Source organism: Leptonotus elevatus, chromosome 9 (genome assembly GCF_054856555.1).
Source record: "Leptonotus elevatus isolate MCC_2025b chromosome 9, RoL_Lele_1.0, whole genome shotgun sequence".
Taxonomy (NCBI): Eukaryota; Metazoa; Chordata; class Actinopteri; order Syngnathiformes; family Syngnathidae; genus Leptonotus; species Leptonotus elevatus.
Genome location: NC_141247.1, coordinates 14,521,181 through 14,545,815, shown reverse-complemented (window position 1 = coordinate 14,545,815; position 24,635 = coordinate 14,521,181). Strand labels below are relative to the sequence as shown.

General features: G+C 38.5%; 1 protein-coding gene across 1 annotated transcript; it reads left to right on the top strand.

Annotated features, from left to right (window-relative positions):
* Positions 1–15,123: 15,123 nt before the first annotated feature.
* LOC147168493 (alpha-1A adrenergic receptor-like) lies at positions 15,124–23,532 on the top strand. The gene is made up of 2 exons (XM_086085751.1): positions 15,124–16,247; positions 22,717–23,532. The coding sequence occupies exons 1-2, from the start codon at positions 15,332–15,334 to the stop codon at positions 23,268–23,270; spliced, it is 1,470 nt and encodes a 489-aa protein (XP_085941877.1). The 5' UTR covers positions 15,124–15,331; the 3' UTR covers positions 23,271–23,532.
* The last annotated feature ends 1,103 nt before the right edge of the window (positions 23,533–24,635 follow it).

The following is a 24,635-nucleotide window of genomic DNA, read 5'->3' as shown; positions in this document are numbered from 1 at the left end:
AAATTGCATTAATGGTTTTTTCTTTAATTAATTATAAAAATAATCGTGTTTCTTTGTGTCCCCACACTTTTCTTACTTTATCATCCGGTGTTGTAGTCGCTTATTCGCAAAACCTGTTTCCATTGCCAAAATGCGCATTTTCCTGTTTTTGATACGCTTCACAAACCACCCCCTTCCAAGCGTAAAAAATTGTTTGCGAATTTTGGGGCTTTTTTCGAATTTCTGGCGTTTCCATTCAGTTTCTTTTTCACAATTCTTGAAAATTCGAATAAAAATAGGGGGATGAAAACCCACCTACAAGTCGTACACTTTGAGTTTCAAGTCCTTTCGAGTCATTTTAACAACATCATAGATGATATTATTTGGGGTGAGCATCAAAGTAGGAGTCAGGGAGTGAACCCAGAATGGTTCAACAGATTTCTGTGTCTGCAATGTGTTACCAGTGAGTTTAAGGCACATTCCCGTCGTTTAAACAGGGAGACAACAGGCAACAGCTGTCAAACTACTGTTGCTAGCCATTCACTCAATGCTAACGCTAACAGTTAGCTACTAGCCACGAACGCCGGAGACTTGTACCGTATCGTGCAATGACGGCGTAATTAACTTGTGGTTTCTTTGCGTCCTAAATTTGCTATTTAATATACTTTAGGGGTGGCATTATGATAATGGTTATAGAAAATATGTAATTTCAATAAAAACGTTGATAATGCAAGCCAAAATGTCAAAGGGAAGTAGTCAAGCTGGCGTTCACGCCACCATGCAGGCAGACTTCAAGGTAAAATCCACCAAGACTATTGCATTGGTGTCAATGTATCATTTGGTCAGCTTCATTTTGAAGTTTGCTTTAGCGGAGGCGGTGTGTTTGCGCCTTTGCGGCTTCCGTGACATGACTGAATGACGGCGCTGTCAGCCCAGCTCGCATACACACCGACAGGAACCTACTCATTAACATACATTTTAATATTTTTGTTTTGGTGGAAGAAGCAAGTATTTTCAAGTCAAAGAGCTCAAGTCCCAGTGAAGTCACAAATCATTGTTGGTCAAGTCTAAGTCGAGTTGCAAGTCTTTCAAAAATGTTTCAAGTCTGACTCGAGTGCAAGCCACATGACTCGAGTCCACACCTCTGTTAATTACACACACATGTCCGAGGGAGCTGATTGGATAACACGAGGGACAAGGATGACAAGCACAGGTGGACATGATAAAACTTGACGATACATTGACAAAGGGACACACAAGGCAACCATGACAAATAAACCAAACAAAACACAGACCATGAGACTGTCAAAGTAATTACAGTATTACACATTTGGTGTTTAAAACAACCAAACAACGTTGCCATAAGTCAAGTTTATTTGTATAGCACTTTTCATACACAAGGCAACTCAATGTGCTTTACACAAGGAAATACAAGACTTATAAGCATCAACAAACACAGCAGTTAACAACATTCAGAAGCAAAGAAGAGAAAACAAAAGGTTACAAAATTTACTAAAATAACATACATTGACAATATTAAAACATTAGACAGCAATCTATAAAAACCTTTAGCGTAAAAAAGTTTTTAAAAAATAGAGAAAAGAAGAAAAAAAACATGGCCTTAGTCAAAGCTATACGAAAAAAAACAAAGTTTTCAACCTAGATTTACAGTTACAGTAATCGAGTCTGCTAGATATAAAAGCATGGATAAGCCTGCTAGCTTAATGCTAACATCTAATAGAAAATACCATTGACATTTTAATGGTTAGCATTGATAGTTGTGTTTTACAACCCTTTCAACAATGAATATATGAACACAGATTGTGAATCAGATATAAAAATACACAGACATATATTCTTTTTCTCTATGAAAAAGGACAAAGTAGACTTCTTCTACAACTTAGTAAGAAGTCTATTCTTCTTTGTTTTTGTCCGCACTGTAGGCACCACTGTAAAGACTTCACCAGTGAGTGGCTAACGTATTTATTTTTTGCATTATGTTTATTTGTCAATGTAGTGTAGAGTAACTGCTGTAACTTGGTCAAATGTGACAAATCAAATACAACTCAACCAATCACTGGAGCACAAATCACCATCTCGATTTTTACGTGACTCAACAATTGTCACAAAGTGTTATTTCAGGTGTTCTTGGAGAACCAGCTTTTGACTTGTGTCTCTCAGCCACACACCTCTTCCTCTTCGTTCGACGCTGCTGTCTGATGTATTCCTGTGGCCGAATCGTGACTACACTTTGTTTTTGAAGCCATTGTCTAACTATATTATGTGTTTGGAGTACTCTATGCACCTCTTCATAGAGTGGCAGGAAAAGCTATATGCCCATGCAGTGCACATATAATCAAAGTGATGTTTGATGGAGTCGGTGTAGGATTTGACGGTGGCAACATCCAGCATATTGGACCAGAGAACCGTCAGCCGCCTCCAGGTTGTCCGCTTGGCATGAGTAGCTGCCTACCATCTGCTCCATGGAACGTCCACTTCCCACTTTTGTTTTGTTGAATCACTTCTGACTATTATCATCTGCTGCTTCATTTCTTGACAGCCAAACAGGTGCTAAGGGATACTTTCAAAAAAGAAAGGAAAAAGAAAAGAAATTGTTTTTATAGATTTAAATGTGTTAAAATCGTGCAGGAGGGGTAAAACTACTTCTAAAAATAATTTTTTTTATATATGGTCTCTGTATCACAGATTTTCACCTATAATTTGCGGTCCTGACTATGAAAACATTAAGAATCTAATCAAAAATGATGTGCAGTTTTCTTTCGCAATATTTTATGTAACATTAGAACACAACTAAGCCGTGAAATAGCTGAAACAAACACATTTTCTACTAGAGTAAATACTTGTGGGTTGTTTCGCACCTGTGTTTGTAAACTTTAATTGGGAACTATAAAGGCTGTCCTGTCTAAAAGTGTGAAAGTAAAACAAAAATTTGTATTAGTGCTAAAAAGAAAAGAAAAGACTACTTGTCATGCCCCTTGAGGGATTTTTGGGGGGTTGCCTGGCATGACTGTCATTTTTTCCTTTTTTTTTTAACCCAAATGTGTTACAACTAAGTATTTTCAATATGTGCCTAAATAAATGAAATGAAAAATAATCTCCTTTTCTACTGTTCATTCGTATCATGGTTGCAAGCATGCAAACTCCTCACAGAAAGAACAGTGGCGAGATTCAAACCCAGAACTCAGGACTGTGAAGTAGCTCTGCTAACCATGAGTCCACCTTATTGTCTACTTTCAATCATAAATGATAAACTAACATTTATATCAACACTTAGCCATAAATGAAACATTTATTTGCTAGTGATTTGTAACATATTCAGCTCTATAATTGTAGATGACGAATGCGTTAATGCTGGTGTATCATGATTTGATTAAATGGGTGAAGACAGCATGTAGCAAGCTGCTCGTACATGCTAACAGGTTATTGTGGTTTGATAACCAACATTCATCAAGTCTTTTGTGGCTACTTGCAGAACCTTCTGTGACATTGCACTGTTCAGCCAAATGAGAGATGTACACAAGCAAGAAAAAAAAAAACAGCCTGCTGGTGTCTGATGTTTCACTGCCATCTCTGCTGCTTAAGGGCTAATTGGTGCTGAAAGACAGATGGTCAACTCTAAATGCCGCCCTTCGTAGGCAGATACTTGACAGTGTAGTAAAACATTCCGTTCAAAGATACATGTGCGAGGAAATAAGTGGTTGATGAGCTGCATAATGAGTCCAAATGTATTAATATTCGGATGGATATCATTGAGATGGCTATAGAAGATGGTTAGGCAATGTAGGCAAGCACCTACAGGGGGCGTCACAATTTGGGAAAAAATATTCGTCAATATAATTACTGTACATTACACGTAGTTATTGCAATTAACTCTTGAAATGGAAAAGCTAACACAGATTCAAATGCAAAGTAATGTACAATAACCATTACTAAAAATAATAGTCAGGCTCGACAGATTAGGGGCGGGGCTTTTTGCTTTTCCAAAAACGACTTCAGACATCACACAGTCGGGAAAACAAACGATCCGCCCAAGGCCATTGCTATGGGCGGGGCATTTGTTTTTCCGAGACGTGAAGCATTCAAGTACATGCAATAACAAAACGGAATAAGCAAAAGCACAATGGGGAAAGTATTTGTAAATGTTCTCTTTTATTGATTGTCTTTGTATTTCCTATTCATTTTGGCACTCCTGTGATTCCATACCAACAAAGCTGCATCTAATCTAACAATAAAAAATATAAATTGAACAAAATAGCAAAAGGAATTCTATTTGATTTATTTTTTGAAGTGAATATAAATCAGGGATGGTGATGATTTTGCCTCATTATTTAAAATCCTGTGCACACCACAATCGTTTAGGAGGACTTGGAAATCACAACTGATAGCAGAGGCTCATATGTGATGTGGAACACCGAAACATTTTGGACAGACGGACTAATAAGATGGATGATAGATTGTTGTTTGTAGGTGCAGGAGGTTCTGACAGACTCGTCATCAGTGGATCGCATCACAGACGGAGCCAGTGGGACTCAGATGTCAAGTGTTTGCTGCATTGTCTGGAAAAATAAATAAAAACACTGGCGGTTTTGCACGGTCAGATGGCTGATTGCTTACTTCTGCAATACTACTTTACAATACTTTGACAGATGTGGCCTTGTGGTGTCAGTGGTAGTTTAAAATGTATTATTTCTGCACAAAATGTTAGTTGATGAAAATGTATGTTTAATTTCCCTTGATTACCATTCAGGAGCAAACAGAACCTTACATAAAATTCAGAATTAAACCAAAAATTGTGAGGAAAATAGACTATACAATTGCCCCCCATATCAAACCACCAGCCTTAGATAGATTATCTTTGACCTTCCCATTTCCCCTTGTATTGTCAATTTTAACCAATCTTGCCTAGTTAGAAATGTTACCAGCTATTGGTGAATGCATCACAGTGCATATACAGTCCGGTCTGTCCTCACATGGGAAGCAGTTTCTGGTCTGCATGCTTGATGAGGGCAGAGAAAGATAGAAGCTTTTTTAATTGACCTTTTGCATACCAGACTGTGCATGAACATGCTTAAATTACCCACAAATGCCCAATGGGCCACTTTTTAAAGAATGCAAACAAATCCCCAGTGCCTGAGTCTCTACACAGGTTGAAATTCAGTTAAATTAATTTGCACTAGCAAATGATTCTCTCAAGTAAATGACTGTGAGGCAGAGATCATCCAAGGTCAGATTGTGATCTCTCTGGGCAGAGCATAATCTTCCATGCCAAGCTTGGAATGGGGTTCCTGTGTGATTTGAGGTTTGTGCCTGCAATGCTTGTGTCACAATTTCGATAGGGGGGAAATGTTTGCCAACGAAGCAGAACATCGGCCATCGCAGCCTTGTCGAGTTGTCCACAAGTTTGTTTGATAGCAAGAGCAAAAGATGCTTAACACGCTGAAGAATTTCCGCAGTTGGAAGCCGGATGCTATTCCAGTATTGTTTGCTCCTAAGGGAGGTCAGGCCACTATATCCTTTGGGGCAGTGTTTTTATCATTGGAGCAACTAGGAGGGAGGTTAAAAAACTTTGTTATGAAATATAAACTGTGAAAAAGTACCTCCCAGTGAGGAAACTTTGACATAAAAAGCTGAAAACTTGCAAAGAGATGATTATCATAAAGTGTCAGTCAGATCGGCAAAGGCATGGCTGTGATTAGGATCAAGGGGACCAACAGTCATCAGGCTTCTCTAATGGAAGCAGAGCAGGAAAAGCTTAACAGCAAGCTGCAGTTAATTTGATGCTCTACTTAGTCAAGTCAAGCAGAGCAGCCAAGGCAACAAATGGAAACCAATTGGGAATTTCACAGTTTACATTTTACAGTGACGTTAGTATGGGAATGATTCATCAGTTAAATTAGACAAAGTATTATGGAAAATAGATTTATCTAATTGCTTGAAAACAAGTAGTATTGTTTCTGGAGTGCCTGCCCATTTTTAAACCTTGAATTGAGGTCATAGTCATGGTAGAACATCCTCCATGCTGGCGACGGAATGAAACCTTGTACCTCCACTTTTCAGGAGACCCCAAAAACAGCAAACGCAAGTTGTTTTCAACACTTTAGATTGGTCAATAATTTGTAAAAAAAAATAAAAATAAAATTAAATAAAATTAATTTAAAATAAAATAAATAATAATAATAATAATAATAAAAATATTAAAAAATAAATAAAAAAATAAAATAATAAAAATAAAAATACTATTAAAAAAAATATTTAAAAATACAAATACAAATAAAAAAATAAAAATGTAAAATTAAAAATATATATATTAAAAATAATAATAAAAACAATTAATAAAAAAATACAAATATAAAATATAAAAAATATATTAAAACATTTAAATTAAAAATTAAAAATAATACTAATAAATAACACCCACATTGGTGTACTAGTATATAATAAATAAATAAATCCCAAATTGTGAGAGGTTTCGGCCGGACGCCAGTGATATGTTGGAAACGTACAATTATCCAAAATGTCTTGATATGATGAATTTTAATGGGTCTGATACTTTATTTATAAAGTGTAGGCTGGCTACCTCTGTTTGAACACCAACAAAGGTAATCCTAAACTCATAAAACGATTGTCATCTAATGAAAACTCTCTTCCCATCTCACAGTAAATACAGTTTGGACTTGTTTATAAATGGCCCTAGACCTATTTTGTGATCCTTTACAAAAATACTTCACATCCTCGATCATCCTCGCTGGACTATCTCATGGTCCACAACAATTCTCATGATGAAAATATCTCCCTTCTCTAAGAGACTTGGCAAGAGAACGACGTGTTGGGCCTTATTTGGGTATTTATTTACAAACTTCCATGCAAAGTTTATTTTCACTCATGTACTTTCTCCCATTTGGGATGCTCTCCAAAAAGATTCAGAGATGATTGTTTTGTGCTGTTCATACCCACGTAGGTTTTCAAACCAGAGCGCTTCTCCAGCTTAAATTCAGCCACAAATCAATTGCATCTGATGATCCCTGCGAGCACAGTTGTACAATCTGCATGTTCTGTTGCCAGTTATCGACCTCTCACTGTGAGAACCAATTTCAAGTCCATGTTCGCTGAAAGCCCGGGCGAAGAGATTTATCACGGGAGCAGAAACGCACGAGCCTATAAATGAAACAACTATCTTTGGGAAGGTAGCAAGGTTCTTGTTGGGTCATGTGACGATGATCTTTCAGCTGGGGGTCATCCCAATCACAGCAGTCTACCTGTCTTTTGCAAATTATTGTAAAAAAAAAAAAAAGCTAATAATTTCTTTATCCATCTTTTCTCATATATATGTTTCCAATTTCACCTGGCTGTTTCTTTGCAATTGCTCTGCCTTCAGCACCAACTGCTCTCCTCTTCTGTCTGTGACTCATCATAAGCGCCTCATATTCTGTGTTGTGTTTTAGCCCGAGGTGTTTCATAGGGTTTGTTGTGTCGCCACAATTCTTTAACGTTTTTCCATAAACATCGCAAACAGCGTCTCGGCTGTTTCAAGCTGAAATAGTGCCACTCACGACTCCTCATGATGCTTTGTTATAATACCATCATACAGAGTCTGAGGCTGACTGACAGTGTGGCGTACTGCTGCGCTTACGGATATTACACTCGCCCAAGCTGAAGGAAATGTAGTTCGCCAACTGTGTATCATTGAGACAAGATCTTACTTTTCACTGTGTTCCTGTTAATAATATACTCTATATCACGGCTTTAATGTGTCAATATTTTGATTTGAGAATCCATTTTAGAGCATAAAGAGCTGGTATTGAAGTTATTTATGTTTCATTATAGATCTGCACAACAGTATTAATTCTAAGTATTTTATTGGGGGTATGCCTATAGTTATGGGTAGAGATTTGTCTCTAAATTATTTACGCAAATATAGCCGCAATTTTTACGTGTTTTTAGAATCCACAAATATATCTGTGACTTTCATGCGTGTTTTTGAGATTCACAAATATAGACGTGATTTTCAAGTTTTTTGAGAGCCACATACTGCATGCATATGTTTTTGAGATTCACAATTATAGCCAAGATTTTCATGTGTTTTCAGATCTGCAAATATATCCATGATTTTCATGTTTTTTTGAGATTCACAAATGTCGTATATCCTTCATTTTCATCTGTTTCAAATATATCTGCGATTTTCAAATTTTTTAGATCCACATATACATCAGTGATTTTCATGTGTTTTTTAAGTTGCACAAATATATTGGTAATTTTCATCTTTTTGAGATCCACATAGTGCCAACTGTATACATCCGTGATTTTCTGGTGTTTTTGAGATCCGCAAATATATCAGGGTTTTTCACATTTCTGAGATCCCCAAATGCAGTATAGCCACGATTTTCACGTGTTTTTTCAGATCCACAAATATATCTAGCGATTTTAACGTTTTTTTAGATATAAATACATACATACATATACAATATATCCACGATTTTCATGTGTTATTCAGATTCACAGATATTTACGCAAATTATATGTTTGTTTGTTTTTATGTTGTGTGTGCATTTATCATGTCATATTATTTGTAAGTAATAATTCTGCTTGTGAATTGTTGCATGTGCGTTTGTGGATCAGCGGGCAGGTGCATTTATTTTTCGGACAAACAGGACATCTCCAAACATTCACATGTTGAAAGGCTGAACTCCTCGTCGTCTAGGAGGCGATGTTGCTGTCTCCAATGAACGAGAATGAGCCATCTCCCGTTTTTTTTGTTTAAAAATCGGAAATTGAAAAACGAGCATTTATCTGATTTTCTATCATGTGTAATTTGTTTCCATGAGCTCGCTTTGCCTTGACATGGAAGACGTTCTTCTTCTGCTGCTGAAGCGGTGTTGAAGAAGAAGTAGGAGCATCAGTCGCTATATCCCCCACGAATAGTAGTTGTCCGCTGTTTTCATGTCCGTATAATAATCACCAATATTTTTAAGGGGTAAACAAAGACAGTTGTCAGCTTCATGATCTTCAGAATGAGTTCAGTTAAATGACACAGGATGTTCCAGCTTCGTGGGATTTGATGGAAAACTGCCGCAGGGACAATGACCTCTCACTTGAACAAACACCAACCAAACCGCAGCTGTTTTTATTTTATTTTTTTTATTCAGTGATGGCAACTGATATTTTCGAATTTAAGAAAAATGCAACATACAGTTTGTAATGAATGCTATGCCCTCTTTGATATTCAACAGTTTGGATGCAAAAACTGGAACGTTATTGTCAGTGATATGACTGGGTGGATCCAAAATATATTAATGGAAAACTAAATATGCAAGCAGTGGCTTAATGTGTTTTGGCAGCTCAAGGTGAAAGAGATTGAACGCGAATTTGTTTTGAATTAGCTGTGTGCACTTGAATTTAAAGAAGGACGCATCTGACTTCATCAATGAAAAAGGTCGATTTTGACTGTGTAAGCAGGTCTACCTTCATTTGTTTAATCATCAGGTCATGTGATCTACCTGAATTACTTTTAGTCAAGGAAACAGCGAGAAAGAGAAGCAAAAAGAGCTTTTTGGCATCATTTCAAAACAGTCCAGATATGATTTATGTAAGTTCCAAAGATTTTTTTTTTCAAGTTACCCTATCACAGATATTACTATTTAAGTACTACTAAATTTTAATTTAATCAGGACAGGCATGTTGGCAGCATAATTTGCATGAATAAAAAATTGAATATTTGGATGTGATCCTGTATGCCTCCTTTAACCAGTCCTCATTTTTGCTTCTTGGTCTTGTCTGTATCAGCATTTTTAGATAATATATTACATACTGAAAGCTCTTTTATTAAAGAGCCTTATGGCAAAATAAATCAAATGTGTGCAAAAATCTAGTATTTTAAAAGTTGGCCAAGGGCCAGGCGTAAAAAAGTTATAGGGAATTTTGAAAATAATTCAGATGAATATCCTCATTACAACAAACTAGATCCAGCAATGCAAATTCCAAATATGACCGCTGAAGCAACAAAGTTAGTAAAACACAAAATATGAATCTCTGCTAAAACATATAGCCATAATTGTATTTGTTTCACTGAGGTTTTCAAACTTGCAACCCTCCCTGTGAGCGAACGTGTACATTTCATTCAAGGTTAACCCTTTTAATCTCCTTGACGGTCAAAAGGAAAATACAGAGAGCATATGAAAGTACTAAATTGCCCGTAGCTGCTCCAAAATATATATTTTTTTATGTCCCGTCAAATCCGCTTTGTGAGGAACAAAAGAAGCTGAAACGCTATAATTTATCTCACTACTTCTCACACAAGTATTGTCAACACTGATTGTCTCGCGACTGTTTTCAGATGCACAAACAATGAAAACAAAGGCAAATGCGCCTTTGTTTCAAATTGATTAGAACATTACCATTTTACCAACTTGCATAAAGTTTGGTCTGAAAGTCGAGATAGTTTTGATTGTTGCCTGAAGGCTATTTGCTTTTTATCAGTACATTTTATGAGTGCAACTGACTTGACCTGAGGTTAATTGGCAAGGTGTGGATCATTCACTTGTTACTTAAACACGTATGTACCAAATTCAGCTGGTTGCCATTGTTTGAAGTAAAAAGTTGTTAAATAATATATTGCTGAAATGGAATTCAGGTTAAGATTATTTTAATATTTATTAACCACTTCTCCTGGTTTGCCTAAAGAATAAAGCCCTTGTCAGGATTATTTTTTTTTTAACAAGACCTTTGTGACTGTTTCTAAAACACACAAGCCCACATGTATTTAAATATTTACATACAATGGGGGCAACAAAGGCCTTGGCCTGACTTCAAACCTGGATGTTGAAGTCACAAGTGGCACGTTGTCCTTGCAAATCCTCAGAAACAATCAACTAATGGCCAGGTCTCACGAAGTCCACTCATCAGCATTGTGTCAAGCTCATTGGGCTCAGGCCAGGCCGCTCAGCCACAAAATTCACTTCCGTCGGAAAACCCTAACCTAGCTCATCACCCAACTACACTCCCACACCGCTACTTTGTCAAAACAAGCTGCTCCGAAATATTGATTGTTCAGGAGTGATCATCTGAGATAAGTCAGCCAAAAGCCATATAAGAGCTATATCAAATGTAAGCGATGCATTACTCCTATTATTGGCTCCAATTCTCCTTGCAATTCTGTCGGGGGGGGGGGGGGGGGGCGTGCTGACCCTTTCCACTGGGTCATGTAATGATTTGCTACATTATATTATAGGCTACTACAGCAGTGATCCCAACCTGGCAACGAGTGTACTGATCATCCAATTTCACTTAAAGCAGAAGTCAACCTTTAATATTTATTTACAAGAATATGTTATATGTGACCTAATGAGTGTAAACATGACATTCTGAATAATATTACATGCATGAAATATGAGTTACGAAGCAAAATCCAGCCGTTTTTATCCATCTCAGGAGGCGGCATTTTGCCACTTGCTGTCGACTGAAGATGACATCACAGTTGCTCAGGGCTCAGGCAACAACCAATCACAGCTCACCTGTTTTCTGAAGTTGAGCTGTGATTGGTTGTTACCTTTTTTTCTTTTCTTTTTTCTTTTTTTTCTAAAGAGCTCAGTATTGTTCATTCGGTAATGTCATCATCATTGCTCTTTTTTTTTTTTTTTTTTTTTTTTTGATTGGTTGTTACCTGAGACCTGAGCGACGTAATTTTCACTCGACAGCAAGTGTGGGGGGGATGCTTGGCTGTTCGGCGGCTAAGGCTACAACAACAAATGCAAATCCACTATGCATTTTTGTGTACTTGTACTAGCAGCACAAACACCATAACAAGGGTAACAGCAACACTTCAATATGGTAATGCTTATGAATGATACAAGCAACACAAAAACTGGGGTATTTTGTAGATATAACAATAAATGTGAAGCCACATTTTTATGTAACTATATTAGCAGCTAGATAGATTTAAGGAGGGCATGATATGTTGGCGCCGCCAACATAACAAGGCACCACAGAACAAATATAAAGTCCGGGAGAGTAACTCATTCACCATAACGCTAGATTAAGAGCCGCTCGCCGCAGAGCCCATCATGCGTGAAAATCACTTGTAGCTGTAAATCCATGCACCTTTCTTTTTCTTCTTGGTCATAGGCTCCTGTGTTGTCTCATCACTGGGCCTTTTCTCCGTTGCAAAAAAACTTTCCAAATATGTCCGTTTTTTACTAATTTTGCTAACTTGTCAATTAGCATCAGCGCTACGCAACTGAGATAATTAGCATCTTGACATGTGTCAAGAGTCTGTCGTAAACAGAGAGAATCCGGTCACTTTTCAAAATAAAATATTTTTAAGCCTCGGCTAGTCAACCGGAAGTATAGTAAGTTTTTTATTCTTTCAACTGCCCGGTCCAAAGTGGCCCGCGGCCCGGCACTGGCCTACAGTATAACTTGCTGAACCCAAATAACGACTTGCTTGAAATTTAGTGACTACTCGACATGGCTTTTTTTATTTTTGCTACGGCAAACTGGCACTTGAAAGTTAAGATTTGAAAGTTACTTATAACTTGCAAATATGTGACTTTGAGTACTTTCACCACTAGCCAAAACTAGTTAGTGTCCTGTTGCATCCTAATAGCTGAGCAGCAGTGATAAAATCCACTTTCTTCCTCACAAGTCTGTCCACACCTTCAAATAATATGCATGCTTTTGTGATTAGCCGACACAGCTTGAAGAAATTAGGACGGATCTATCAATGATATAATGATAATGTTTTTCTAATTACAACAAAAAGTGTTTTGTGAATCTGAGCACATTACACAGTATATAGACTGCACCATGAGCCCACTCATCAGGTGGGCTGCTATTGATCTGTGTGTGGCTTTGTTACCAGCTGGTATCAAGATGGCTATAGAGAGAATAAAAAAACCATTATACTATAAATGACGGCGATGCGATCACTTTGTCCGCTAAGGGTTAACCACAGCAAAAGTGTATGAAGAATAACTCTGTGGCTATTTATAGTAAAAATGCATCCTCTCACTAAATTAGCTGTACTTGCACTGAATATATGGTTGAAAGGTCAAAGAGATGCTCTAACCTCTCACCTTCGACCTCTCACAGCAAGAAAGGCATGTATCCACGAAGGGCGAAGCCAAAAAGGGTCAATGAAGAGGATCTGGAAAAGACTCAAATGTTTGCTTTATATCATGTGGAGCCACTTAGAGCTATAATAAAACTTCACTTACTCAAGTTTGAGAGAAAGTCCCTTAAATAAAAGTGGTTCAAAAAAATGTATCTCACATGGAAGAAAAAACATGCTGCGAAAAGAACATTTTCTTTGATTAAGTTTATTCATGTTAAATGTTTTTTTTTTTTAAGATAAACTACTGTGCTTTGACAATGCTGATGTTTAAATATACATGTTTTCACTTCACTAACAAATACAATGTATTATTTACACTGAATCAATTAACCCCTTTTGAGATAAATAAATGTTTTGGAGAGAAAAAAAAGATCACTGCTTCGGCAGTGCCCTAAGCATCTGACAGTTCCTGGAACAACGTCATCTGAACTCCAGTGAAAATATTCTAACAAAAATGAGACCACAGTCACTTGCAAAATATGCAATTCTATCTTCAAATACAATAAAAGCACAAGGAAAATAGAAACAGCCAAGCACTTAATTAGAAATGCGTAATCAGCGAAGTGCTCAGGTCTCTGCACTAGATGCTTGTTGTTCAGATAATATACTTCAAAACAACTCTGCTTATATACAAGTCTCTTCATGATCTAGCACCAAAGTACATTAGAGCCACTTTAACTTTTTAGAGGCTTGAGATCCTCAGCAAAAGATGGATGACACACGGCGAATCCTATTCGTCGACGGGGGAAGGGAGTGCGCACGACGTCTGGTGATCCATTCGGGAAAATCACGACATTCCCGATGACGGCCTCCCTTACCCGTCGACGAATACTAATTGCTGGACACGCCCCCTCTATTGAGAAATGGCAGCATGTCATCCGTCGTCCACAATTCCCGCCCCATTGACGAATATTTTCCCAGCATGTCCCTGTTTGTGGTAATTTTTTAAATTTACATTACAAGGTAAAGTTGTTGCATGTAATGGTCAGCATTTCCTCAAATGTTTTGTCATTGAGGCAGGATGGTTCTGTTCTACTATCATATCAAATAATTTCAAGGTTTTTCAATTTTATGATCTGTTTTATCTGAGCAGGCTTTTAATATTAATGAAAACAATTGCTACACTTGTCTATTATTTACTATATTCAATGTACATGAAGTCCTTATAATAATATTTGTATGAAATTTACTTTGTACTTGTATCTTCATTGTTAAATACACTTCTAATTTTGCATCACAAATTTCTTTTAATTTTATGAAATTTCAATTCTACTTCCTGTGATTCAAATTTGAATTGCTGCTTCCTGTTTGCCACAACAATTCAAATTTAAATTCAAATTCAAGAATTTAATTGGATTGTAGGGCTTATTCTCAATTCAATTCTGAATTTGGCCCAGCTGGCTCTCACTCATTACAACTATTCACCACAATGGTGAGTAGCATTTTCAATCATTTGTTGTTCTTTGTTTTTATGTTGGTCTGTTTAAATAATATGTCCTTTACCTGAAACCTGTCCGTGGTGCAAAAAGTTTGGGGACCAGTGTCTGTGCTGGAAATCTGGCTTTAATTACATTAGCAGTGACTACTAAACATCTTTAGGTGTGTGAGTGTGACAGATCATCAAGTGCCACCAAAAATAATCAAAATTCCACTTCATCTCAACCACATTTGGCTATCTATGCTAGTAACATGGAGTGACAGTCAAAAATAGGCCTACTTTATGCTCTTCCACGAAATGGAAATTAAATTGTGCATCCATTATTGGTGACATTTTTGTTGCGCAGTGAGGTTTTTCTAATGCAAAATATGTATGTGCCTTGGCTCAATCTTTTAATTCTTTACTTCCATCTATAGTGTTTATGCAAGGACCTCAAACCGGCAAATGCACTTTGGACAAAAATTACATTCCATCCTGTCTTGCTAGCATTTGTATGAAGCCCCCTCCCACAATGATGCACAAATAGAGGGGCATGTATTGGGGAGACTTTACTAAACATGCTTCAAAGTCTCCTCTCGCGCTGTGTATATGGTGATGTGTTGTGTGAGTGGGTGACATGCTGGCTCTCCCCCCCACCGCACCCCACGCTCACTTGTCCACGGAGCAGCAGGACTGCAGTAGAAGAGGGACGACGCTTCACGCGAGCATTTCAACTATGCAAGTTGTGTGAGTTGCAGCGAGCCACGCCGGACATGTGAAGCCTGCTATGGAGTTGCCGTTTGGTCAAAATGAGCGTGAGCACTGACAATGTCACGGATTTATGGGGAAATGAGACCTCGGGGGTCAACCGCACGGAGCCCGCCCAAGTGGAGCTCAGCCGGGCCATCCCGCTCGGCTTGGTGCTGGGGGCTTTCATCGTTTTCGCCATCGCAGGCAACATCCTCGTCATCCTTTCGGTGGTGTGCAACAGGCACCTGCGCACGCCGACCAACTACTTTATCATCAACTTGGCCATCGCCGACCTGCTGCTGGGCACCACGGTGCTGCCGGTTTCGGCCACCCTGGAGATCCTCGACCACTGGGTGTTCGGGAGGATCTTTTGTGACATCTGGGCGGCGGTGGACGTGCTGTGTTGCACCGCGTCCATCATGAGCCTGTGCGTCATCTCCATCGACCGCTACATCGGCGTGAGTCACCCGCTGCAGTACCCGGGCATCGTGACGGAAAAGCGGGCGCTGCTGGCCATGCTCGGGGTGTGGGTGCTGGCCCTGGTCATTTCCATCGGACCCCTGCTCGGCTGGAAGCAGCCGCCGTCGCCGGACGACACAGTGTGCCTCATCACCGAGGAGCCCTTTTACGCGCTCTTCTCCTCCCTCGGCTCCTTCTATATTCCCCTGGTCGTCATTCTGGCTATGTACTGCCGGGTGTATATCGTGGCCAAACGAACCACGAAGAACTTGGAGGCCGGGGTCATGCGCGAGAGGATGAACTCCAGCGAGTTGACCCTGAGGATCCACAAGGGCTCTCAGGTGAACGACGAGCCGGCAGCTTGCGGCGGCAAGGGCCGCGGACATCAGGCCAGAAGCTCCTTGACGGTCAAACTGCTCAAGTTCTCTCGGGAGAAGAAGGCGGCCAAGACTTTGGGAGTTGTGGTGGGAATGTTTACACTTTGTTGGCTGCCCTTCTTCCTCGCCCTGCCCATAGGTAAATTCCCGTCGTTAAACTTGTCAAACTAGTAAACACAATTATGACATCCATTTTTTATTTTATTTTTACAGCATAGCCTGCACTCACAAAAAAGTGAACACTATTTTTCTATGAAAGGTTTTTGTATGTGTTTGGTCATGTTTCCTTCTTTAGTGTGCACTGTGCACGCATATTTCAGAAACATAAGAACGTTTTTGTGAGATAACGGGGTTTTAGCTTAGCCTGAGACAGGCTTGTTGTTGTGAGTGAAAGGTTTCGGTGTTGTTTAGTTGTATTGCTCAGTGTAAACGTTTTTGGCTAAGTAGCCTAAATGTAAGAGGTGTTGAGCGTGAGAGGTTTTTGTGAGTGGGAGTTTTTTCTTCCATGCAATGTGATTGTTTTTTATGTGAGAGAGGTATACGAGAGATAATTGCCTGGAGTTTGTGAGTTTTAATGAGAGGTGTTTAGCTATGTGTGAGTTTTTGGTTTTGTTGTTTGAGTTTGTTGCAAGTGTTTTTTGGGTGTGTGTGTGTGTGTGTGTGACTGTGTGTCTATGAGAGAGAGAGAGAGAGAGAGAGAGAGAGAGAGAGAGAGAGAGAGAGAGAGAGAGAGAGAGAGAGAGAGAGAGAGAGAGAGAGAGAGAGAGAAAGAGAGAGAGAGATGGAATGTGTTTTTTTTTGGTATGTGGGAGGTTTTTTGGGGTGTTTAAGAGGTTTCTGAGTATAGTTAATTTTTGATAGACAAAGACAGGCAGAAAGATACAGGCAAGCTTTTCAGCAGTAGTCTAAGGATTCATGTGTAAAAAGCATGACTAAGCGAAGGAAGGAATGAGAATAAGAAAGGAAGAAAGGAAGGGTTGGGAATTGAAAGGAAGGCAGAAAATGAGATTTCAGCAAAGATAGAAGGATCCCAGGAACAAAACTGTAAATGCCAAATCTCTTCTGTTTGAATATTCTGGCGGAATTCTCAGAAATAAATATTTTGGTTTTCAACATAAAGCTTTAAATTTGTTTACCGTGGAAAAGTATTTACTCATATGATGTTCGCATCTCAAATTATGTAAATGTATTGGGGCATTCTCTATTGATTATGATAAAGTCCAAATTTTATAGAGAGGATGCAGTGCATTTCTACAGTCACTACCTGCAACCATGTGAATATGAACATATTATGAAGCTGATATTTACATACTGTAAATCACATTGGACCTCATTAGATTTATTGGGGGTGGTAACTAGTACTTGTTGACATGGACCAGTTCACTTTGGTACAACCACACTGTTCATTAATGTGCTGAAGGGATTTTAAATGATTGCAATGTTGAGTGCAGTTTTATTATTGATTGTTTGGCCTCCCATTTAGGGACATTCATTGTTTACGGGAGTCTAGCAATTCTTCATGGTTTACCTGAACCTCATTAGAACAACATATCCAGTATTCCCCGAGTAAATGAGAAAAGCACTCAGGCAGTGAGCCATGTGGACTCCCACCGGTTGATATACGGATGGATTTTTTGGGTCACCGCCAAGCACTGTGATGCTGCTGACAAAGGAGTGTCCGAAAACCAGTGTAGTTTAAAGGGTCTTCTGAAATAGTTGACATCATTTTAAATGTGCATATCTGACCAGAGAACTGGAATTACATAGATTTCAAGTTGAATTTTTTTTATTATATATCAAAATACCAGCAACATATAAAATAATAGATTATAAAATTGTGCAATACGCGCACTGCCTGTAACACAATTTAATTTTTGCATATCCAAATGTGATTTTCAGTTAGTATATTTTTTATTGAAGTTACTCGAAAATGCATGTTGCACACTCTTATTTGACTGTTCAACCATATTTTAACACACAAAATGTCTTTCAATTGCTAGTGGATGCCATTCCTCGCGAAATAAAACATTAAACTAACATTAAACTTAAACTTGCAAGTCTAATATTAAACTTAGAAATTGAGATAAAATTGAAAGAATGATCAAAATAGAACATTGGAATTGTGAATCAAAATTATCATAATGTGGCTTTCCACCCCCAAAATTTGCGATTTTCTCTTAAGCTTCTTCTTTTTGTATTAAGTAGATGTTCTGCTGTTAAAAATGCAGATTGGACAAGCTTCCACACTTGTTGATCCATTAATTGAATGCAGACAAAGTACATACAAACAGCAAAATATATTAGCATACTGACTGACAGGGTGGAATTTTTTTGGGCTAATGTTAGCTAATGTGTACCTTCACTTAGCAACATGATTCAGTTAGCAAGCTGACTATGTACCATTTAAAAAATATATTTTGAATGTATGAAAGGTGTTTATTTCAGTTCCTATTTCACTATGACTGTATAGGCACGTTAAAGCTTAACAACCTCCAAGTACACCCATAATATGATGGGAATTATATGAGAATTATTGCACTGGTATGTGGGCAAATGGTTGGCTACTTGTAACAAGACCCCTGGGTTTCATTATTCTGCTCCATTTTCATGATGACTGAGTGCCTCTGACGAGGAGAGCAAAGGCACTTCATAGTGCCTGCATTGAGAAGGAATATTTGTACGACGTTTTCTATATTTCTTAAAACGTCATTTTATAGTCTATTGCCAGCTGTTAACTACTTTAATAATGCAAAGGTTTTCCAGGGGAGGAATCATTTTCGTCTTAACAGTATACCAAATTGTTTTTTATTTTTTTATTTTAAGTGCACACTTAACAAAATCAGGGCAACAAGCATTCCAAGAATGATGTAGCCTATACAAGATTTAAAAAATCAGGTCATTGACCTTTTGTAGCACTGTTATGGTGGTAATCATTTACAGTAAGTAGCACAGAAATGATTCAGTGTGGTCATGTAAGGACAGTGTAGCTTCCACAAGTTCACTAAACAGAGTCCCACAGGTGACATTCCTTAGCCAGCTCCAGTCATTGTCATAAGCTAAAAGCAGGAAACAAATACTCAAGTTGTGATTTAGAGATGGAAGAAGCTTCACGAAGCACACAGTCAGGGGACAAGTTGGGGGGGTGGGGGGATGTGTTTATTCAGCACTGAACGACCAACTGCCAAAAAACATTCTGAGGGCATTTCTCTACACTGTCTGTGGTAGAGCACGCTGATTCGGGCTGTCAAGTGACTTAACATCGGGACCACTTTTAACTTTTTAACTGCGTTTTTGTTTTTACAAACTCTTGAAGACTTTTCTTTTCTATTAATCACTGATACAATATTTAGTTGTTTAACTGTTGTTTGTGAGAATTACTTGACATCTCTGTTGCATGGAGTTGGCACTTTTATGCGTATTGGATCGATTGGACTACATTTCACAATTATTTTGTGATTATGTGGCACTTTACAGCCGTGTGACTGCTGACTTTGATATGCAGTTATTGGGGAAAAAAATACTTGAATAAACATTTCACTGTATGTCAATATAAATCTTACATATTTATACTCCAGGAGGCAAAAGTCGCCCCTTATCAGATTTTAAATCAGTGCAATGTCCTTTTATGCCGATAACCTGGAGCAACATTTGGTATACAAATGTCTAAAGGACGTTTTTTAAGGGCATATTACTGAAGGCAAGTTTCCTGAAAATTAAACACGTTCACTTAGCGTCAACACACCAACAGATTTGTCAGAAAAACTAGTTTCAGTTCAATTCCACTCCAAGTAGAAAAAAACATAGTACCCAAAATGGATATTTCTATATTTACTTTCAATGAGATGCAAAAATCTCATTAGCAGGAGAGGAATCATTAGTCCTCAGGGGATACACGTGTTACTTGACGGCACACCATCCCCGCAGCTCTTTAACACCCCAAACAGGCACTAATGTCCTGTGAAAGGCTCACATTTAATGGTGCAAGCAGAGCGCCTCTAAATGTGACAGAAACAGCTAAATGTGTGAATCAATTGTATCTGTGCGAGCGCGACTTTAGAATTAATATTCTTATTTCTGTGCGCTTCAAGGCCAATAGAAACATTTTAGGGAAGGAAGAAAGCTAACAAATGTTCTATAAAATCTAAGCAACAGAGAGTAAAATTGGCCACGGGTCATGGAGCTGTACGGTTGATAGGACAGGTTGCTGGGACGTTAACACCAATTTTCCATAAATGTCATCATGTTGTGCTTTATTGGAGAGCGACCTGGAAGAGCAAATAGTTCTGTCCTTTTAGATTAAGATCGATTATTTGTAATTAGGGCATGGTTATGAAACCCAGCTGCCAAGTTCTCGAAAGGCAGTTTTGTATGTACAGTGTTTTTTTTAAAGTATTCATCCCTATTCAAAATGTTCCCATTTTCTTTTATTACAGCTGTATGGGTTTTTTTTACATTGTTTACTACCATTGTGTAGAATGTTGAGGGGACTTTTTAATGCATTTTTCTGTGGGTGTGAACACACACGACTTGATTCCCTTTAAATTCAATACAGGTGAGCCGCACTGGCTATATGGCGGAAGCATAACGGGACTCGCTCGCTGGAGCAGATCAGTATGTTTATAAAGAACTGCAAGACTATCTCCACTTAAGGATAATGTAAAGCAGGCCCAGTTTTGCCACGGTCAGTGGGGTGCTTTTAAGAATATAATAAAGATGATAATAATGACAATAATGCATTGAATTAACTGAATTATACAATGATTCAGAGGGTTTCATGCATGCTGATGTCAAATTTTTGAGCAGAATACGATGACCTATCCAACACAAGCGGAGCACAGAATATATCCATCCAACTGTGCGTGAATTAAATTCAACAAAATTGCGTTACAGTAAACCACCTGCGCCACAATTTAGACCTGCTTTTACCTGGTCGAACGTCTAGTCAAAACTAATCTCTTTTGAGACATTCATTTCCACAAGATGGATGAGCATCAACAGGAAGGAACATGAGGAGATAAGAGTGCGTAAGCTGACATACAGTAAGTAGTGTCTGAGATCACCGGCTGCATCATATTATTATTTACAATTGCATAATAACATTAGAGAGAAATGCTTGACTCAATGAAGGAGGGGCACCAAACTGCCTTATTTGAAAGGAAAGAGCAACTATCACTTTGAGCGCAGGTCCCAATTCATTTGACTTAGGTTTAAATTAATCATAGCATTAGCAGCTTTTCTGCTGAGGTCAATTTTTTATTGCCATTTGATAAGCAAAATTGCACCAAATTACACAGACAGCTGTTTTATGACGTTCGCAGCAGCCTAAATGAAATAAGCCATTACATGTTGAGCCAGAGCCAGACATTTTCATTCGCTACTCAGCAAAACTAACACTCACTTTGGCAGAGGTCTGCATTTCCTTCTCGTAATTTAAATCATTTAAATGTACAGCACTAGAAAGCCAGAACACTGCTATTAGGTTTTACCATTTAAATTAGAATTTGGTTGAGTGCAAGTTGGCCGTACCAATATTTTATTTCGATGTCAGTACATTAGTATTTTGTTTTCAATGTCAACATTTAATGGTAATGTTCAGGTTCTCTACACAACATAATGTCCTCTGCATACGATTGTGTGCAGTGACTGGTCTCGACCACTAAAACAATGTTTCCCAAACTTTATACAGCTATTTACATTACAACAATATATCACAGCAAAAAGGAAAATTCATTGAATGCCAAGCCGAGAATATGCGGGGTTCAATATGCTGTATTTACTGTATTATATTGTAATATTCTGCCATCTAGTGGAAGTGCATTGTTCTGCTTCATCTCCATAGACCTCTCCTCATAGATAGAGCCAGATAAATGTGTAGTAAATAAATGAACATTTTCAGGCTGGTTGAGAACATTTCGTGTGGCACTCCTGTCTCTCACTGTTATTGTGTGTGGTCGAAACAGGAACCTTGATTGGTCACTGGGTAGCTCTGATTGTGCCGTTTTGCTTTTTGTGACAATGCTGCTCCCTAGTGGCTAGGAAAATAGTTACATCAGCTTGACTTGCACTTGGACCCGATTTACTCAAGACATATTTTGGAACCTACTGTAAATATATAATACGAATGCACGGAGTTAAAAAAAAAATGTGAGGAAAGTTGCATGCACTTTATGAAATTCAACATTTTGTGCAGGTCCATTAATATTTGCACCGGTGATATTTTTCTTTTTGTCTTCTTCTTCTTCAAACATCACTGAACAAAAATATTGATGTGCAAACTCGCAGTTTTAAATTGTTTTTTGAATAACAATGTAACTTTCAAGGCCATTTTTATGCAGATAAAATCCGAACTCTGATGGCACACCTCCAAACAGAAAGGTGACATAAAATAGATATGCAGATCACTTTTGTACACTCTGCCATCTAGTGGAATATAATTTAAGCTTTCTGCCTGTACGTCGTTCACTTAGCTGTACAAAGATACCATTAGTTGTATATGTTTAACCTCTCACAGTCACAGCACACTAATGTGCCACAGTACACTGGCTGGAAACTACTGATCGACTGCCACCCAATGAGTGATATGTTTTGCTCTCTGTCTTATTGTGCAGGCTCTTTCAATGTGAACCTACGCCCACCTGAGGTCCTCTTCAAGGTGATTTTCTGGTTGGGCTACTTCAACAGTTGCCTGAATCCCATCATCTACCCTTGCTACAACCGCGAGTTTAAACTGGCCTTCATCCGCATCCTCCGATGCCAGTGTCATCAACGCAAACGGCCCAGGTGGAGTTCATATAATTACCGTTCCTCCACCTTCAGCTCCTCCGGACATTCACGCAAAGGCTCCAATGACCAAACCCCCGGCTGCGTGAACGGCAGTCAGCGCACTCTGCCGTCCTCGGCAAGCCCGAGCCCCAGCTACCTCAGCACGGGTCTACCATCGTGCCCTGAGGGCGAGGCATTGTACACCTGGACTACAACTCCCTCTCCTTCTCCCAACATACTGCCTGGCAGCCACATAGACTGCCAGCGGGGTTGTCTCATCACAGCTGTCAAGGGAGGGGAAGCAGGAGATGAGATGGGAGTTTTTTCTTTCTCCTTTGGTAAGGAAAAAGACAAGGGAGTGGTTGCAAAAGACTGTACGGAGCCATCTTATAACATGTGACTGTAGATGATGACTATTTATCCGTCTCTGAAAAATAATGGTTCTCTATGTGGTCAACACAAAATGATCTAGCTGCTGGGATTTGTTTATATGTGGGGGCATTGAGACAGTAAAGGAAGATGGACAAAAAGAGTGGGCTTGGGAAAGTTCAAAAATAATTTGTGCTACAAAATCCGCATCTTATCTGTAAACCTGAATGTGACCTGACTGATGTACAGTGAAATGTGAGAAACTATTAATTTTAGTCTTTTGATTTGTTAATGTAATGTTGTGAAATTAAAATATAACATGGTTTGTGAAATCGTGTATTAGTTTCCTCATTCGAAAAATGTATGTTACAAATACGATAAAAGTACTGCAAATCCTTTTACGTTTGTGGAATATGAGTAAAACAGCAAAATCCACCTGTTTTTATCCATCTCGGGCGGCCATTTTACCGCTTGCTGCCAACTTATAATCACATCACAGTTGCTCAGGGCTCAGGTAACAACCCGTCAGAGCTCACCTGTTTTGTGAAACTGGGCCGTGATTGGTCATTACCTGAGCAAATGTGATGTCAACAAATGGCAAAATGGCCGCTTCCAAAGATGTATAAAAATATTTTATATTTTGCTGCTTAAAGTACAGGCTAAAAGTTTGGACTTACTTTCTTATTCAATGCCATCCATCCATCCATTTTCTTAACCGCTTATTCCTCACAAGGGTCACAGGGGTGCTGGAGCCTATCCCAACTGCCTTCGGGCAGTAGGCGGGGTACACCCTGAACTGGTTGCCAGCCAATCCAGGTCTTATTCGATGCGTTTGCTTTATTCTCATGATTGGTTACTTTATAGATTCACTCTGAAGGCATCAGAACTCTGTAAGAACTGATGTCGAGTTATGTATTTAACAAAAAAAGAATGGTGAAATAACTGAAAACATGTTTTATATTATAGATTCTTCCAAACATGCTCTGGTTACATTTTTGCATTTTTGGCATTCTTACCTCTGGGAACTCCTTAAAGATGGTTGGAAAACTCTTTCAGGTGACTACCTTTTGAAGCTCATCGAGAGAATTCCAAGGATGTGCACAAAAAAAAAAGTAATCAGAGAAAAAGGTTGGCTATTTATTTATTTATTATATTTATTATTTTTACCTTTTTTTTGTTAAGTACATAACTCCACATGTGTTTGTTAGTTGTCATAGTTGTCGTCATAGTTTTGATGCCTTCAGTGAGAATCTACAATGTACATAGTCATAAAAATAAAGCATAGTATTGAATGAGAAGGTGTGTCCAAACTTTTGGCCTGTACTGTATTTAACAGCCGTGTTTTGACTAGTGCGGGCACATCATGTTATTTTTGGATTGACATCCCCTTAAATAA